At 55.2% G+C, this 18,434-nt stretch overlaps 1 protein-coding gene across 4 annotated transcripts in view; it reads right to left on the bottom strand.

The window, feature by feature from the left end:
* Positions 1 to 14,803: 14,803 nt before the first annotated feature.
* Positions 14,804 to 18,434, bottom strand: part of ERICH1 (glutamate rich 1) — a 58,115-nt gene continuing 54,484 nt past the window's right edge. For 2 of the 4 annotated variants that reach the window (XM_047091081.1, XM_047091082.1), the window contains one exon: positions 14,804 to 15,329. Coding sequence is in view for 1 of the 4 variants with exons in the window: in XM_047091082.1 (XP_046947038.1) it covers positions 15,262 to 15,329 (68 nt within the window). In the remaining 3 variants the exon portion in view is untranslated. Of the gene's footprint in view, positions 15,330 to 17,410; positions 18,380 to 18,434 lie in introns of those variants that run through there. The other 2 variants (XM_047091080.1, XM_047091083.1) reach the window with 1 other exon arrangement.

The raw sequence follows: 18,434 nt of genomic DNA, 5'->3' as shown, positions 1-18,434 counted from the left end.
CACTTTGCTACTGTCTCCCAAGGTTTGGGGAGATCGGAAGACGGAGCTTCCTTCGGGCACTGAGGTGTTTTGCTACCAGAACGTGCACAGTGAGCGGAGCTTACAGAGAAAATAGCACAACTCAAAGTGGCTTTTGTGTTCGGTGAGGAAGCCGCCTTCTTGGCTGGGAACGAGCTCCTCCCGTCTGTGCTCTGCCCCCTCGAGGCCGAGCACAGAGAGCGCCCACAGGGGCGCCCTGCCTGTCTGTGGAACGTTCTCAGTCCCCCGGGCGAGAGCTGAGCTCTGTGGCAGCCATGCACCCGAGAAGCTCAGGTCAGCCCATTTGTGGCACCGGGAGCCAGCTCCGGATCGCCAGACAGTCCTTCCGCAGGAAGGCGGACTCAGACCCGCCAGCTCCCGGCCTGGGAGACGGGCCTGGGGCATCACCCACCTGGAGCGTGTGGACTGGCCAACCCTGGGCTGCAAGGGGCCCTTCTGGGGGTGCAGGGTGTGTAGAAGGCCCAGCTAACAGCAGACACACGGGGATCGAGAGCTGACGCGACACGCTGGGGTCTCTCCAGGTGCCCCAGGGGTGAGGGTGAGGTCCGAAGAGGAGGTGAGACTTGGCCACATGCTCACGGGAGCGTGTGGCACGGGCGGTGGGCCTGGGGGACATCCGCCTGTCCTGACAGCCTTGTTCAGAGCAGTGCGGGGTACCGGCGCCCAGGCAGACTCTGACGGCACAGAGGGCACATTCTTGTCTGCAGGGAGCACGCAGAGCACAGTTGTGCGGGTTGTGAGTCTGCGGACAAGCAGGTGTGGGTGGGCAGAGTCCGCAGACAAGTAGGTGCAGGTGGGCATTCCGGCTGTGTCGTTGGGGCGTCTGGGGCCAAGGCGGGGAATCAGGAAGGGACTTCGCGGGGATTCTGGCGGTGGTGCCAGTGGCTTTCACCACGTCTCCCCGATGGGATGGTGACAAGCAGTGCTGTGCACTGAGTGTCCCCCAGACTCACAGGGCAGGGCCCCAGCCCCCGTGGGACTGTGTGGACACAGGGCCTGGAGGAGGAGACGGAGGCTGAGTGCGGTCCCGGGCGGGTGCGCTCACAGAAAGATCGGTGATCTCCGGAAAACACACGACTTGGGAGCCGCTTACCACGTTTTCTTTTCAATGGCTAGATTCGATACGAAACCGATGTACTTTTAAAAATTTTATGAGAGAGGGGCGCCTAGGTGGCTCAGTCGGTTGAGCGTCCGACTTCGGCTCAGGTCATGATCTCACGGTTTGTGGGTTCGAGCCCCGCGTCGGGCTCTGTGCCGACAGCTCGGAGCCTGGAGCCTGCTTCGGATCCTGTGTCTCCCTGTCTCTCTGCCCCTCCCCTGTTCACGCTCTGTCTCTGTCCCAAGAATACATAAACATTAAAAATAAAATAAAATAAAAGTTTATGAGAGAGAGATATTGTGCGTGGGGGAGAGGCGGAGAGAGAGGGAGAGAGAGAACCCCAAGCAGGCCCCACACTGCCAGCACAGAGCCCCATGATGGGCTCAGACTCACAAACCACGAGATCAGGACCTGAGCTGAAACCAAGAGTCGGACGCTGAAACAACTGAGCCCCCAGGCGCCCCTGAGACTGACAATTACGTTGAGCGAGACACCGCAAGTCAATGTGGGTTATTTTGGGCTTAAATTCATGCTCTGGTTCAGTGCAGGTTGTCAGTCTAGGGGCAGGAAGAAAACTGACATTCTATTTTTTTTTTTTATTCAGCACCTTCTATGTACCAGGAACTGTGCCAGGTTTTATAGGGGTGAAGGTACCCCAAACCTACCTGATGTTATGAACCACACGGGCGGTGGCGGTAGGGGGAGTCTGTGAGGAAGAAGGGTTCTGAAAAATACTGATTCTGATTCCGAACCCACCCCTGGGGAAGCGGCTGTTCCCTGCTCTGGGCACAGGGAGTGTGAGGCTCCCCCCCCCCCCATCTGCTGCTTTCAGACAGCAATGGTAACTCGAAAACACAGCACAGTGGGAGGACACAGGGGCAGCTTCAGGGGGCTCCCGCTGGCCCCAGGAAAATCTGCGAGTCCCTAACTGGCTAGAGAGATGGACACACACACACCTAGCTGTCCCCGTGGAGTCTCCACCCGGAAGCTGGCTCCTACCGGGTAGGGGATAAATGGAACTCTCCCCTGCCTTCGTAGGGGAGCCGTGGTCATCTGAGGGTGACGGGAAAGGCCTTTCTCGCAGCTGGTTCAGGAAAGCGTCACAGACAATGTGAGCAATTCGGGGAGGCTTAGGGAACAGAATGACCGCGGGTGAGCAGTGTCACCCAATTTACCTGCTGACCGCAGAGACAGAAGCCCCAGGGAGTACAGCGTCAGAAGGGAGCAAACATCGGCCTGGCGGAGGACGCCGGCCACCCTGGGAAGAACTGACCCGTCTCTCCAGAGCAGATGCCGAGGGAAGGTCCTGGGGCACGGCGTCTCTGGGAGGCCAAGGGGCGCGTTGTGGACGGAGCAGGGGTGGGGGTGACCGCGGTGGCCCGCTGCCTGCCTGCTGTCCCACAGGGCCAGAGCGTGGCAGGCGGTTTATGCAGTCATTCGGAGATCAGGGGATTACCGTTAATTCTCTTAGGGATAAATGAGGGTGTGGTGCTTATTCCCCGAGGACGCCTGGGTCCGGGGAATTCAAGTGGCCTCGTCCGACCAGGGCCACGAGGCTCAGATGAAACAGAACTGATTCATAAGAACGTGTGGCCAACAAACAAATGCGGGAAGGACTTGAATGGCTACTTCTCGCGGGGGAGGCACGCAGATGTGGGCTTCGCTCCGGAAAGGGACTTGACCCTGCGGCCGCCCCTTCTGCCCGCGCTTCCGGGGCAAGGAACGCGGTCGATGCTTCTGGTTGTTAACCAGCTAAGACGAGGAAACGACACCGACACCGTGGCGAACGAGGACGCCTCTCCTCCAGGAGGCTGCCCTCGGCCGTGACCTTCCCAGGAGACAGAATGTTTCTGTCTTTTGCCCACAGTCCTCCGAGGGTCTCCACTCACCACCCGCTCCGCCGTGTTTCCTCCCTCGAGCCCTGGCCCCCTCTTCCCGAGTGTCCTGCCAGGCCACTGGCACCCTGAACCACAGCTGGACGGCCCTGGAAGGAGCCGGAAGCCACAACACCCACCGCAGCACAGGCCACTTGGCTGAGAAGACACACGAGACACAGCTGCTCCCTGCTCCACCCGTGGGCCTAGAACAAGGACAGAAATGCCGTGGGCAAAGGCTCCCCTCTCCCGGGCCAGGAAGAGGAGGGGTCGTGCTAGACCCTCGCCCGCCCTTGTGGGCACCGTGACCTCCTTGGTTCCCCAACCTCTACCCTCCAGGTTTGCTGCCCTAAAAGCCCAAGTCCCTCCCTCTGGGTCACCTCCCCGCTGCCAATGTTCTGTTCTTCGAGGTGCTGGTGAGGCCGGTCCCAATGCCAGGAGCCTCTCCTGCGATGGGGGGCCCTCCACCTGCTAGCACACTCCGGGGTTTCCACGTGCCTCGGTGTGGGCGCACGTGCACCTGCAGGGCCCCGCCTGGAACCCGGGGGAGGCGGGGAGAGAACCCGGAGGGGAGGGAAGAGAACCCGGTGGTGGGGGGAGACGCACGTGCCGCGGTGTGGCCGCAGGTGAACTTCAGGGCCCCCCCTGGAACCCGGGGGGGGGGAGAAGCTTTTTCCCCTTGCTCCACCCTCCACACGGGCATCCTAAGGGTGTTCCTGTGGGGTGTCGGGAAGTGTGAGCAGGTGATACCGAGTCTGTCCCACAGGAGCCTCAGCCCGGTCCTGGCTCCAGCTGTGCTCACGGCACCGGTGCGGCCGCCCTGCGCAGCCTGGCTCACAAGCCACGTCCCCCCGCGGCTGAGCCGTGGTCTCTCCGTGACGCCCCCCGTGAGGCCCTTCCTGGGCACCTGCTATCAGGAGACTGACAGAGTAAGGCGTGGGGGAGCTTGAGACACACAGGCCAACGTCAGCAAGCTCGGGGTGGGGGAAGTAATCCCGCCCGCCCCGCCCCGCGGCTCGGCTGCAGAGGGTCCGCCTAGTGGGGGATCCCCGGGAACGTCCCCTGTCTCCCCTCTCCTTCTGTTCCTGACACGTGCCTCCCTGAACCCCTTTCTCAATGTCGGTTAATAATTTTATGCATAAATGTTGCATTTTTCCTAATGGAAAATGGCACGTGCGTAGATAAATGCATCTTACTATCGGGAAGAGAGAGGATACAATGGTAAAATCATGAGTGAGTGTCTGAAGGAGCTTTTTAGTACAAAAGTAAACGATTTGCCAGCTCCACCAACTTGGGCACCTTCTCTTCAGTTAGAAACGCCTACTGGCCACACTCCCAACAGAAGCTTCGTCAACGGGCGGAAACCAGGAGCCACGCTCTCGCCGTGTCCTCGGAAGTGTCTCCGCAGAGCCTGGGTCCGCAGCGGGACTCAGCGGCCGCCCCAGTCCGAGGCACAGGTGTGGGCGTCTTGGGAAGAGCGGTGGTGCTGGGCTCCGTCCCTCGTCTAGGTCTGGCACCTGCTGTCGTCCGCGGACGGCGTGCCTTCCCGAGGTCTCCTCTACCCTGTGTGCAGACAGCGAGAGCAACAGGCTGTCGGTGAAGCAGACACAGCAAATAGTCACTAGGCCTGTGCAGAGCTTTGTGTGTGTGTATCAGCACGTCCAGGGTTCTCTCGGAGTTGCTGACATTTAAGAAATCTGATACGCATTTCATTAGTTTTCTTTTGCCTTCTCTCAGAGACTTCCAAGTCTCAGAAAAGCAGATTTCGCGTCTCAAACTGTGAGTGCGCTTGTACATCACACGCCCACCACGGTGGGTAGCTTGCTCTTTTGTGGTTCGGTTGGTTGTGTGCTTGTTCGGTTGGTTGGTTCGTGTGTGGTTGGCTGGACGGTTGGTGGCCGTCCTTTTGTTTCCTGGGCTCCAGTTGCTGAATTAATCATGCTGCTCACTCTTTCCCATGTGACCACACTCAGTCTGTACACGGCCTTTTCTCTTGCTTATTGTCTTTCGTACCAATAGACTAGGATTTGATTTTCCAGATCTGCCCAAGGGCTTTGCTTCCTCTCCCTTCTCCTCATCATCGTGAGTTGTGAGTTTATGCCTCTAAAGAAGCCCCCTCACGGGGCAGTCACTGAGCCCAAGGGCCTTGGTGGCGATTCCCGAGCAGGAGGGTCAGGGAGAGACGCGAAGGTGGAGGCTGGTCTCTGTGTGTAGAGCACTGCTAGGGCTGCTGACCCGGAATGCCAGGTGAGAGGAACCTCTTGAGGCTCGAGGTAGGCCGCGGTGCGCCCCCCAACCTGGGGCTCCTCCCCTCCCCGGGGCCGCCCCCACCCTGGGATCGGAGTGCCAGGGAGCTTCTCCCCCACCAGAACCTAGAGGGCCACCACCCACTGCCCTTAAGGAAGGCAGGAGCGCCCCAGGGCTGGCGGGAAGGCAGCTGAGGCGGGAGGTTCCGACTGAGGGGAGGGGCCTGGGGAGCTCCTCTCACCGCGCGGGGTGGGGGGGGGGGGCGCGCTGACCCCGCCCTTCCCAGCAGGGCAACCAGCCGGTGAGGCCCAGCTTGTTTCAGACGACAAGCTGTGTGGCGGAGCGCTTTCCATGTGGCCCTCCGTAAAGTGAACCCCTTTCCCTCCCAGCTTCTGGTCTGAACACGCTCCCCCTCCCGCGGATCCGAACACGCTCCCTCCCGCGGATCCGAACTCGCTCCCTCCCGCGGATCCGAACACGCTCCCTCCCGCGGATCCGAACACGCTCCCTCCCGCGGATCCGAACACGCTCCCTCCCGCAGAGAAGCTGCAAGAACAGACGCGCGCGCCTCTCACCTAGACTCCCCCACCGCACATGCCTTCCCTCTTCCCGAGCCATATGGAAAACCAGACACTGCCCGAGAGCGAGGACACCCCCGCCGTCCCTGGGGAAGGTTTCGTGGACTCGCTGGGACCTCGCGTGGGGCCCCCTCCTTCCCCCCCAACAGCGCCCCCTCGTGGGAGCCCCCAGCGACTGGCTGCAGTCCATCTGGGGAAGGGTCGGCTCTGCCCAGCAGGGGGCGGGGCTCCCGCCTCCCCACTGGCGGTTACTGTGGGACTCGGGGTGGCCTGCCAGGGGCCACGTGACCCCCCTCGTCCCCAAACTCCGACTGTTTGATCCACTAAGGTCATTGCTGTCTTGGGTGCTTACCTGATTCCCAGTTTGGCTTCTGTGTCACTCTGATGAGTCCTTTGCACTGTCTGAGCCCTTACGTGCTTCCTGGAACAAGAAACTCCGACCCCCGGGTACCTCTGCTCGGGGCCTGGAATCAGCCCTTCTCCAAGGAGTCTGGGGGAGTTGGCGCAGATGTGTAGACGGCAGTGGCTCCTGAACGTAGGCCTGAGAGTTCGTGAGGAACACGGTGGGCTGTGCTGTGTGCATGTGTGGACGCCGTCAGTACTCACCACGCTAGAAATTGCAACGGAGATACAAAGTTTATGTTAGTTAACTTAAAAGAATAACAAACCCGTCATATGTTAACACAAATAACACATTTTTTTAAAAAAAAATTTTTTTTTTCAACGTTTATTTATTTTTGGGACAGAGAGAGACAGAGCATGAACGGGGGAGGGGCAGAGAGATTAACACATTTTTAAAAAAAAAATTTTTTTTTTCAACGTTTATTTATTTTTGGGACAGAGAGAGACAGAGCATGAACGGGGGAGGGGCAGAGAGATTAACACATTTTTTAAAAAAAAAATTTTTTTTTTCAACGTTTATTTATTTTTGGGACAGAGAGAGACAGAGCATGAACGGGGGAGGGGCAGAGAGAGAGGGAGACACAGAATCGGAAACAGGCTCCAGGCTCCGAGCCGTCAGCACAGAGCCCGATGCGGGGCTCGAACTCACGGAGCGCAAGATCGTGACCTGGCTGAAGTCGGACGCTTAACCGACTGCGCCACCCAGGCGCCCCGACAAATAACACATTTTAATGACAAGTAACTTTCATTTTCAAAAGCAAGCTCTTTGGCAAATTTACTACAGAGCGGGAAAAGTGAGGAGTATGTTAGTAGCCTTTCTGAATAATTATGGATAATTTTAGGCAACAGCAAAACCCGGGAAGTTGCAGATTCTTACAAGTCAGTTGCAAAGTGGAATAGGAAACCATGTCAATGACACTGATGGATACAGGTTTTCCAAAATTCAAGCTTCCAGGTGAAAATGTGAAGTTTATCACTAGCAACAGACGCTGTCCGTGTGCATTGCATATTACACATTATCACACGTAATTATGTATCACAGTCCCTAACATGTATGTGTGTGTGGAGATGTAGCTAAAACGACTGTTGGAGGTGTAAATTCAGGATGAACTCCTGGAAGAGTAGAGGCCAGGCCAGATAGTAAACGCGGGGCTGTTTGCTGGGTATTTCTGGATTATCTTGGGGGCCGTGCTGTGTGATTCGAAAGGCTCATCATCAAAGCTTTGTTGTGTGAAGCTCTTTGATTTCTTTCCAGTCTGGTCTGTGAAGTTGCAATCAGGTTCGAGCAAACTGCTCCTTCTGTGTATTTTTCCCTCCCGGACAACCAACAGAAAAACTGGTACAATTATATTTTTCGTAGTTTCCTTTCCACCTGCACTGAAGACATTCAGGTGACCTTCTGTGGAAGGACTCCCAGTCAGGACAAAAATAGGAAACAGAGGCCAGCCCGTTGCCAGGCCGCATGCACCACCTGCCCCCAGCGCACGAATGTTTGCACAAAGTCCTGCTCTCAGGGGCACATCTGCGTGGACAGTCAAGCATCTCCTGTGTCCATTTTAGACCTCCCATGGGTCTCTGAGCCTCTCGCTACATTTTATTTTCTCCATTGAAGAAAACAAGACATGAAATTGTAAAGGTTTAAAGTCCGACCCAAAGCGTTTCTGCGCTTGGGTTAATTTGTCCCACCCGACAATCCTCAGTGGAAGGAAGATGGAAAACCAAAGCCCACGGTCACGCATGGCCACGGGCATCCTGCCTCCAACCCTCAGGGTCTCAGCACCTCCAACAGGTGAGCACACAGTAGGAGCTTCCTCAGTGCAGCCTGCCCTGTACAGGTGACAGCACGTGAGTGGGCGGGGCGCTGGGGTCCCACGGGGGTCAGGAGAACCCCCCCCCCCCACCGTGCGTGCAGGTACCCAGCACACCGCATGCAGTGGGAAGAGCCGGATGGCCCCCCGCACCTGGGACGGCACCCAGGCCCCGCCCAGCTAGGCCACTGCTCCACCCATCTCGCGGGCACGAGGTCGCCCTGGTCTTGACCCAAGGATCGGTGTCCCCGGCAGGGTCTGAACACCGCAGGCACCTCCTCACTGCGACAGCTCCACGACGTGGCCCCTGGGAGGTGAGCCTTGCCAGCTCCACGTGCCACCCTCAGCCACGCACCAAGGGCGGGGGCTCCATACTTCACAGGCCAGAGACGTGGCGGCTGCCCCTCGTCCCCTCTGCTGGGAGGCGCCTGCGGCCCCTGCGGAGCTTTCTCCTGGGTCTCTGGCCATTCGGCACCTCGGACCAGCCCTCTTTCTTCTCCGATTGTTCTCCGCCCGCTACGGGCTGCCCCCTGTCCCCCAAAGCCCACGCTGAAGGCCCGTCCCAAGTGTGACTGTATTTGCAGGTGGGGTCTTTGAGGAGCCAGAGAGTGAGGTCACAGGGTGGGGCTGGGGCCCCTGGGCTGGTGTCCTTGTGCGCAGAGGACGGACGACAGAGCCCCTGTCCCTGAACTCAGGCCTGGACGAGGGCTCACCGCACACCAGCCGCACCTCGGCTGCCAGGGTTGTGAGGAACAGACACCTGTTCCGGCCTCCCTGCCGTGGTGTCTTGGCCGGGACAGCAAGAGGCTGAGAGCCCTTCCCCGTGGGGCCCTCTTCCCTCGCCTCTTCCTTAGCTGCTGGCCTCCTCCGCAGGCCCCTCCGCTCTGCTCCTGCACCCCACGGGCCTCCTCGCTCCAGCCTGGGCGTCCTCTCCCTCGCCACGCGCCCGCGCACCCACGCTGAGTCAAGTTCAGTGGAACCGTGAGACACAAGCCACATTTTATTAGTGGATAGAACATGCCGGAAAGTCCCGTTTGTCTTTTGTCAGTTTGCCAAGCGTACGGCAGCCAAATAACAAGACCATTAAAAGCAGCTCTTCTGTCACAAGAACTGACGTGGGCTATTTATTCTGTAAAGCCGACCGTCGCAACGGCTGACAGATGACCGTCCTTTCCAGGCATCTTATGGGGACTGCTTACAGCATTTCCTCGGCGGCCTTGGCCTGCTGGCCACCCGGGTGAGGCCTGGCGACCCCTCCTCAGACCTCGTCCCCGCTGTTTCACCCTCTGTGTGGCACCCACTGTCCCGTATGGCTGATGCCACTCACAGTTTGCCTAAAATGGACTTTCTGTTACCCAGCAGCACAGACATCATCCTCCTGGTCCAGAAGGTGCTAGAACACTGAGAGCGGCCCCGAGGAACGTGTGTTGCACGACCCTTCACGTTCCTCATGGCTGCTCTGACCTCCTGCGGCCTCCGTCTCTGCTCTGGCTGGTTGTGGACGGTCACACTGCCCAGGACTTAGGCTGACGCACGTGTTAGTATTTATTTGTACGCATGTGTGGAGTCTGCAGCGGGAAAATGAAGACGGCGGGGGGGCGGTGAGCAGGCAACAGAGACGGGGAGACACGGGGGGACGACCGGGCTGCTGGGGGTGTCTGTCCACATGCACTTGGGTGTCAGCCCGTCTCTGGTGACAGGAAGTCTCCGCTCTCCCTGGTGCAGGGAGGGTGGCTTCCTCAGGAAATGTCACGGCCTGCCTCGGGCGGGGGGGGGGGGAAGGCGGAGGTAGGGAGCGCGTCCGTCCGTCTGTTGCCTCTCTAGCGCCTTCGGCCCCCGGCGGCTGACATGCCAGAGCCGTGTTTGGGGCGGCATGTTCTGCATCGGACCCCTTCCGTGCCAAGTATGAACAGTCACTGTGAACCCACGGCTGCCCCCAGTGCCGAAGGGCAAAGGTCGAGGCCCGGGGGCTGGAGGGAAGGAAACCCAGCGAGCCAGCCGCGCAGGAAGGCGGTGACAGTGACAGGGACCCGTCCCGGAGGGTGGCATCGCCATGGTGGGGCCAAGGGGGCTTTTGCACAGGGTGTTTGTCCTCTAGGAATGTATTCCCTGAAAAACCCACTAAGGGGAAGAAGAGGGTTTAATATTTGGAGTCCGTGTTGATGATAACATTATTTTCTGGAAATTTGTATTTACACAGCCAAAAGGAAGACAAAATCAGGAGTGTAAGAAATACATTCATTTGTGGAGGGTTTTAAAAATCTGGGCTGAGGGAACTGGAGTGCTGTTGTGTTTTCCCCAAATAAGAGACACCACTTGACCAGGCCGACTCACTGATCTCAACTTCCCGGGACTAGGTCAGTAAACACTCTTTTCCACCTCCGCTCTGCAGCAGGTTCCGTGACAGGAGCCTCCCTTGGGTTAATCACACAATTTTTACAACAGTCCTTGACACCTGCATGTGCCAACTCATACGTGTACCCACCAGACACCCGTGTGTGCTGACTCATGTGTGTGTATACACAGGACACCCATGTGTTCTGTGACTTATGTGTGCACGACCCAGGCATCTTGTGTGGCGGTCACTGAGAAGCGGCAGGGTGCCCCATGGGCAGTCGTCAGTACGATAAAGCCTTGCCCGCATTTATTGCAGTGTCCTGAAGGTCCCCAATTATCAGTTTTAAATTGGTCAAAAGGGAGAGCATTCTGGGGAGGGGGGGTGGGGCTGCATCCGTCAGGGGAAGCCCTTTGGAGAAAGCTCAGCTCTTCCTAGATTCTTCTGCCAGGGTTGAAGGGGTCACTGCTAGGTTCGGAGGGACTCAGAGGGGTCTGTGGCTGGGACCTGGGGGTCCCCAAGGGGCTGAGAGATGTCCTGGCCAACAGCCAGCAAGGAAACCGGGACCTTGGTCCTGAACCACAGGAACAGAGCTCTGCCAACAGTCCAGGTCCAGTGAGGCCTGGAGCACATGACCCAGGCAGCCCGGGCCCCTGGCCCACAGACACTGGGAGGGAATAAATGGATGCTGTCTTAAGCCACTGGTTTGTGGTAGTTTGTTGTGCAGAAGTAGAACATTAACACACTGGAGAATATGCCTCTTTAAAGTTGCACACGGTATTTGTGTGTGGGGGTGGGTAGGGTGGAAATGTGTGAATACTCCTTATTTTGGAGATGGTCTGATGCTTTCATCAGACTCTCTGAAGAGTGAGTGGCCCACATGACGAGACCCGTTCCCTGGAGTAAGTGCTGGACACAGAAGAAAAATCCAGAATCAGCTAGGTGGGTGCAGGTGAACTCAGCACAGCTTTTCTCTGAAAACACTGCAGCACCGGGGTCGTGGGGGGCAAGAAGTGCTCACACGCACACGCCGTGGCCTCCTCTAGGCTCTCGGGCTTCAGACTGCAGGAAAGCATGGGTGGGCTTTTCTCCCAGGCACCACTGTCTCAATATTAACGAGCTAATAAATATTCCTCCCATTTCCCGGGAGCTTCCTTCTCTTTGCCATGATGGGTACGGTTCACAGGAAACAAATTACATGGACTCCGCGAATACTGTGCACTATCATAAAAGATAAATGGATCTAATTACTAACCAACTTCAGCCCCATGGGGATAAACAGATTATCGTATTGATGCTGACACATTAGAGACAGGATTTATTTGCTGTTGTTTTCTGGAAGAGGCATTCTTCCGTTTGGAATTAGAATGAGACGGAGCCGGCTGACCCTGACCATCCCACCTGTCAGATTCTGTCCCTGCTTCTCTGCATTTCCGAGTGTGGTCAGGAGCACACAGAACGTGAGACCCAGCGAGATGTGGCAGGAGGTGGGGGACAGTTTACAGGGATTGTGTGCGGAGAAGGAAACCAAGTAAAGGGCCCTGTCTGCCACTTGGAGGGTTTTCCTCTCCATCAGTAGTATGTTAAATGTAAACTGTTCGTTATTAAAGGACGCAAATTGGATGTTGAGAATTAATAGGAAAATTATGAATTTGTCCATATTTTCATATTGGCAGACACAGTTGCTAACTTGCAGGCCTGTGGAGAGGGTTACAACATGGCATACCAGAAAGTCAGGCTTCCTGAGGCTGGCCATGAGGTCCTTGAAGGCGAGCAGCTGACACCCACCTGCTGAGAGGTCCCTTGTCCCTGCAGGAAGGGGCCTGGCTCCTGGGTGTCAGGGGGAGAGGATGCAGTGGGTGGGCGGGACACCCATGCTGGTGACGGAGGGTGGGAGGGGAGGGGAGGGATGCCTACACAGGTGACACTCCTATCCTAGGGTGTGGGGGGTTGGGGGGACACCCACACAGGTGACATTCCTGTCCCAGAGTGTGGGGGGTCCACACCAGTGACCCTGGTGGGGTGGGGGACACCCAAGCAGGTGACACTCCTGTCCCAGGGTGTGGGGGGCTGGGGGGGACGCCCACACAGGTGACACTCCTGACCGAGGGTGTGGGGGCCCATGCAGGTGTCCCGGCCTGGTCGGTGGCTCCGCTCACTGACGTTTGTTAAGCTTGGGAGCTTAACGGCAGCTACCTGCAAACCGATGGATCTCCAGAACTGGCAGCAAATCCTGGCTGTCCCAGTCTGCCTCCAGAAGGTTCTACTTAGTGGAACAGGTGTCTCTGAAGGACATGAGGGATGTGAGGGGAGGGGACCTCTGGAGAATGGGGGCATCCAAACTGGAAGGGAAGGAACAGAAAGGATGATCTCCTTCACAGATAAGATGATCCCATGCGCAGAAAACTTTGAAGAATGTGTGCACACACCGTGATTAGAGCTAATGTATGGATTCCGCAGGATATAAAACCAATATACAAAAACCAGCCGCAAGTCTGTACTAGTGACGAACAATCTGAAAGGGAAATTAAGAAAACAATTGCATTTACAATCGCATCAGAAAGAAAACAACTTAGCAATAAGCTTAATGGAGAGAAAGACTAGTCCACCGAATACTACAAAACATCAGTAAAGGGAATTTAGGTAGAGAAATAAATGGAAAGATGTCCCATGTTCATGGAATAGAAGACTTAAATAACGGTGTTCAGATGATCATACCACCCCAAGTGATCTCCAGATCCCATGAAATCCCTATAAAAATACCAAAGGTGTTTTTTCTAGAGATAGAAAACCCAGCCGAAAATTCACATGGAATCTCAAGGGGCCCCAAATAGCCCAAACAATCTCAAAAAAGAAGAACAAAGTTGGAGGATTTACACGTCTTAATCTCATACCTTCTACGAAGCTACAGTAATGAAAACAGTGTGGCCCTGGCATAAGGACACACCCAGACCAATGGAGTCGAACAGAGAGCCCAGAATAAACTCTCACATACACAGTCAAATGATTTTCAACACGGGTGCAAGACCATTTGATGGGGAAAGGACAATCCCTTCAATCTATGATCCTGGGAAAACTGAACATCCACACACAGAAGAATGAAATTAGACTCTTACCTCACACCATGTATAGAAATTAACTCAAAACGGATCGAAGACCTAAATGTAAGAGTTATAAAGAACTACAAAACTCTTGGGAGAAAACATGAGGGAAAAGTAATACTCGTCTGGCAGTTATTTCCTGGATACACCACCAGGCACACCAGCAACAAAAGAGAACATAATTAAGTTAGACTCCATCAAAATGTAAACAATTTGTGCATCGAAGAACAGTAGTAAGAGAGAGAAAAGAAGTCACAGAATGGGAAAGCAACACTGCAAGGTCATTTGTCTGACAAGGGATTAATATCCAGAATATGAAGGGCTCTTATAATCCAATGACAAAGAGACAGATAATCCCATTCACTAACGGACAATGACATCAACCGTATTTCTCCAAAAAAGAGAATGGCCAACAAGGGCATGAGAAGCATTCAACATTAGGGAAATGTGAACCCAAGCCACCGCGAGACGCTTTGCAGCTGTCCAGATGGCCACTATCAAGGAAACAGGAAGTAACGGTGTCGGCGAGGATGTGGAGACCATGGTGCCTCGGCGAGGCGCTAGTGGATGTGGCACGGTGCAGCCTTGTGGGCGGCAGAGCGGTAGTTCCTTGAAAAGTCATGCACGGGGTGGCTGTCAGACCAGGCACTTCTACCCCCGGGAGGCGGGAAGACAAGTGTCCGCACGGTTGTGTGTGCGATGTTCAGGGCGGCATCATTCACAACGGGAACAGGGGAAACATCCCAAATGTCCATCAACAGATGACGGACCAGCAGAAGGCGGTGTATCCATGCAGTGGAGCGTTATCCAGCCTTAAAGTAGTGGCTGAGCATCCTACCCTTAAAAATGGCTAATATGGTGACTTTGTGTCCCTTTTACCACAATAAAAAATAGTTTTTCATAGGCAGAGCCAATGATTTCCTAATATGTGTGTCAGTTGATGGGGCGCCTGGGTGGCTCAGTCGGTTGAGCGTCCGACTTCGGCCCAGGTCACGATCTCGCAGTCTGTGGGTTCGAGCCCCGCGTCGGGCTCTGTGCTGACAGCTCGGAGCCTGGAGCCTGCTTCGGATCCTGTGTCTCCCTCTCCCTCTGCCCCTTCCCCTCTCACACTTTGTCTCGCAAAAAATAAATAAACATTAAAAAAAATTTTTAAAAAAAGTGTGTCAGTTGACAGATGTTTAAAAAACCCAGTAACCCTAAACACAGGTGACTGTCACCAGAACAATAGGAAGGATCAAACAGCACGATGATGTTCGGGATTTTCTCAAAGTAGAGAAGAGGAAACAAGGAAGAAAATAACAAATTCAACTAGAGCCAAGCTACTGAAACCAGAGCATTTAATGTCCACAAGGTGTTCTTAGAACACAGACTTGCAAATACAAAGCAATTTAAGCTTCATAAAAATAAATAACAACTTCAAACTGTAGTTTATTTAACAGAAAATCCGTTTTCAATTTTTAGCAGAATCAGAAAAACAGGATCGCTGTGTAGTAATCTGAGACAAGCAATTTCAGATAAGTGAAAAATTTCCATTTTATCCCAATTTCTCACTTAAGTCTCAGATCGCATCTTGCCCGCTGTGCACAACACATGAATAAATAACATGGCGGTGAGGTCTTCAACGTTCCCATTGGGCTACGTTCCATTTGGGCTGTGAAGAAAACTTAGGGGATTCCGTCTTTTTGTACGCAGGAATCATGTCTCTGTCGATTTCATGTTTGCCTTTTACATTTTCTGGCCAAATGTTAGCTCTTCTCAAATAGACGCACCGATTCTATTCACTGTTTCTCAGGAAGGACGTGTGTGATCCAGTAATTAAAGAAGGCCACGAGCACTCTGGCATGGTCTGCAAAGCAAACACAAAACAAAACCAAAAATAAAACCAAACAAGAAAGCCCCCGAACAAAAATGGTGATTTATCGTTTTGCAGGCATAAAACCTGCGATGGGCCTAAAACAGCACAACTCTGGCACGAAAACAGTGCTGGCAGGAACATGCCGCACGTGAGTCCTACCGGACACGGCACATCTGGACGTCTGAACTTCACGTGGGTCAGAGCCCCGCTGGTCTACAAGCTGTCGCACCTTCAGAACATCCGGGTACGATATCATGTTGACCACCCGGGCTCCAGGAAGACCACAAGGCAGACTGGAACCCAGTGTAGACAGCCGTGTGTCACAGGTGAGGGGCTGCTGGCGGGTCGGAAGCAGGGTCCTACGTGAGGACGCGGGGACACAGGTGCTGAGACGCGGGAGCCGGCCCATACACCTTGGCGCCCAGCCTGCCCCTGGCTCCACGGGCCCGTCTCCCGCCTCAGGGCTGGTCCGTCTTCCAGTGCAGGTTCTTCACGAGTGCCAGGCCTCCTAGCCGCTCTGACATGTCGCAGGCCGCCACGCACAGCGGCCCGCTGACCCTCTCCAAGCAGGCGCTGTCCTAGGGAGCATCCCCCCCGCAGGCCAAGTCGGACACAGCCGGGGCTGCCGGGAGGTGCTGCTTCGAGCAAAGAGAGGCACGCGGCCAAGGCCATTCTGAAGGCGCCCTTCTGCCTGGGACGGCGGCCTGACCCCTGCAGCCTCGTCTCCTCGGTGACAATGCCGGCCCCTCAGTCCCTTGCGAGGCGTAAAGCAGGGTGCGTGACAGACACACAGTAGTGGCAGCTGATCTTGGTGGTAAAATGTGTGCACGCGTATATGGTGAGATGTGCTTTGTCCGCACACTAAACACACGCACCAAGCTTGCGAGGAGACTGTCCAGGGCCTGGCCACACGAGACATCCCAGCGTCAGGAACAGTAATGACTGAGCTGGCGGGGGAGCTCAGGGAGGGCCCTACGCCGGCTTCCAGGACACCGCCACCCACGCCCAGCCCACAGACCACGCACCCGCTCCCCACGCTTCCCACGCTACTTCCAGGGAAAAGTCGGGGACAGACATGCCGTGTTTGAAAACAAAGCTTCACCATTTACAACTTCTCTTTTTTTTAATTTTTCTTTTTATGTTTTTATTTATTTTTGAGACAGAGAGAGACAGAGCACGAGCAGGGGAGGGGCAGAGAGAGAGGGAGACACAGAATCGGAAGCAGGCTCCAGGCTCTGCGCCATTAGCACAGAGCCCGATGCGGGGCTTGAAGTCACAGACCGTGAGATCATGACCTGAGCCGAAGTCGGACGCTCAAGTGACTGAGCCACTCAGGCACCCCACTTCTTTTTTTTCTTAATTTTAATAAAATAGCTTGAAATAGAAACATTTTAAATGCAGGGGTGCCTGGGGGCTCAGTCAGTTAAGCGTCCGACTTTGGCTCAGGTCAAGATCTCACGGTTTGTGAGTTCAAGCCCCGCATCGGGCTCTGTGCTGACAGTGTGGAGCCTGCTTGGGACTCTCTCTCCCCCTCTGTCTGCCCCTCCCCTGCTCACACTCTCTCCTTCTCAAAAAAAATTAATAATAAATTAAAAACTTAAAAAAAAGAAAAAATTTAAATGTATATCCTACATACACAAAAGGGAATCCATTTTTAAGAAAAGTGCTTCATGTATACGTTTTAGTTCTGCCAATCACTTAAAGTAAGTGCACTTGTAGACAAAACACATCTGATGGTTTCAGTATAAGAAACCGAGAGAAACATTTCTGCTAAATCCCCAATTACTGCCGAAAACTCTTCTGACACGTTTCAGAGCAATGCATAAGAAAGGCGTCTGTGAGAGAAACACAAAAAAAAGTAACAAAAACATTTTAAATGTAGTTTATCTTCTTCTTTTTTATTTTGGAGAAAGAAAGAGTGTAAATGGGAGTGGGGGAAGGGCGGGGGGGGAGAGAGAGAGAGAGAGAGAGAGAGAGAGAGAGAGAGAGAATCCCAAGCAGGCTCCACATTCAGCATGCAACCTGACTTGGGGCTCGATCCCACGACCCTGGGATCATGACCTGAGCCGAAATCAAGAGTCAGATACTCAACCGACTGAGCCACCCAGGTGCCCCCCAAATTAAAAAATTTTTAAGTGACTTATGTTTGTCTCACAAAAACTTCATATTTAATTTAATAAAACTGGCTTTTCACAATTTGAGAAACAACTTCTGGAAATTGAAATTAGTTAAATGCTCAGTATAGGACAACCAACAACGAATGCGGACCCTGGATCGACCTCTCCGAGGAAGCTATGGCCGCCCCGCGCCCCGCGAGCCCGGCTCCTCAGCAGAAGGGCCCTGGGGTCTGTCAGCCTCTCCTCCGCTGTGATGCTGCTAGCTTGAAACCCCTCCCTTCAGGCTCCCCCTGGCCTCCCCCTGCGGTGGCCCTGGGCGGGGTCTCCAGCCTCCACCCTCTCTGTTCCGTGAAGGGCCTCATCCTAAGTCCCCCAGCTGGGTGTCCAGCCAGCATGTGGCCCTGGCTCCCAAGGGTCCCTGTCTCACCCCGAGTGTCACAGCTCATGACCGGCCACCAGGCTCTTCCGGGGGTGCAGGCCCCACGCCTGGTCGGCCGGCAATGCTGTGGGTTCCACCTGCACAGCCGACCTGAACCTACCACACCTCCGGACGGCCTCTTTCAGCCAGAGCACAATCAAAGCCCCTGGCCTCCCACTCCGGACACTTCACTCTGGTCTCAACCCGACAGCTGGGGTCTTGCTCGTGCCTTGGCTCGACTTTGCACCGGGGCCGGCACCACGGCCAGGCAGGCCTCTCTCCTGCCTGTCCACAGCCACCACCTGCTCCCACCACATGGCACCTGAAACGCTCCATCCCTGCGCATTTGTCCTCGGCTGCAAGAATGTCCCCTCCTGCGGATTTCTTTCTCTGCCGGCTGCGGCTCCGGTGCGTACATGACGTGTTTCACGTCCTCATCCCGTCTTCGTCTCCGCACCGGGACGCCGTGCCCAAGGGCGGGCTTTCGCCTGCCCAGGTCTCTGAGGCTGCGGCAGCCGGGAGCAGAGAGGAACAGAGAGGGGCAGGGAGGGGCTCCAGCAG

The sequence above is a fragment of the Lynx rufus genome, unplaced genomic scaffold (genome assembly GCF_022079265.1).
Source record: "Lynx rufus isolate CCGP_SWC_20201006 ecotype Redwood Valley unplaced genomic scaffold, mLynRuf1.p SCAF_3, whole genome shotgun sequence".
Classification (NCBI taxonomy): domain Eukaryota; kingdom Metazoa; phylum Chordata; class Mammalia; order Carnivora; family Felidae; genus Lynx; species Lynx rufus.
This window is presented reverse-complemented; position numbering and strand designations above follow the sequence as displayed.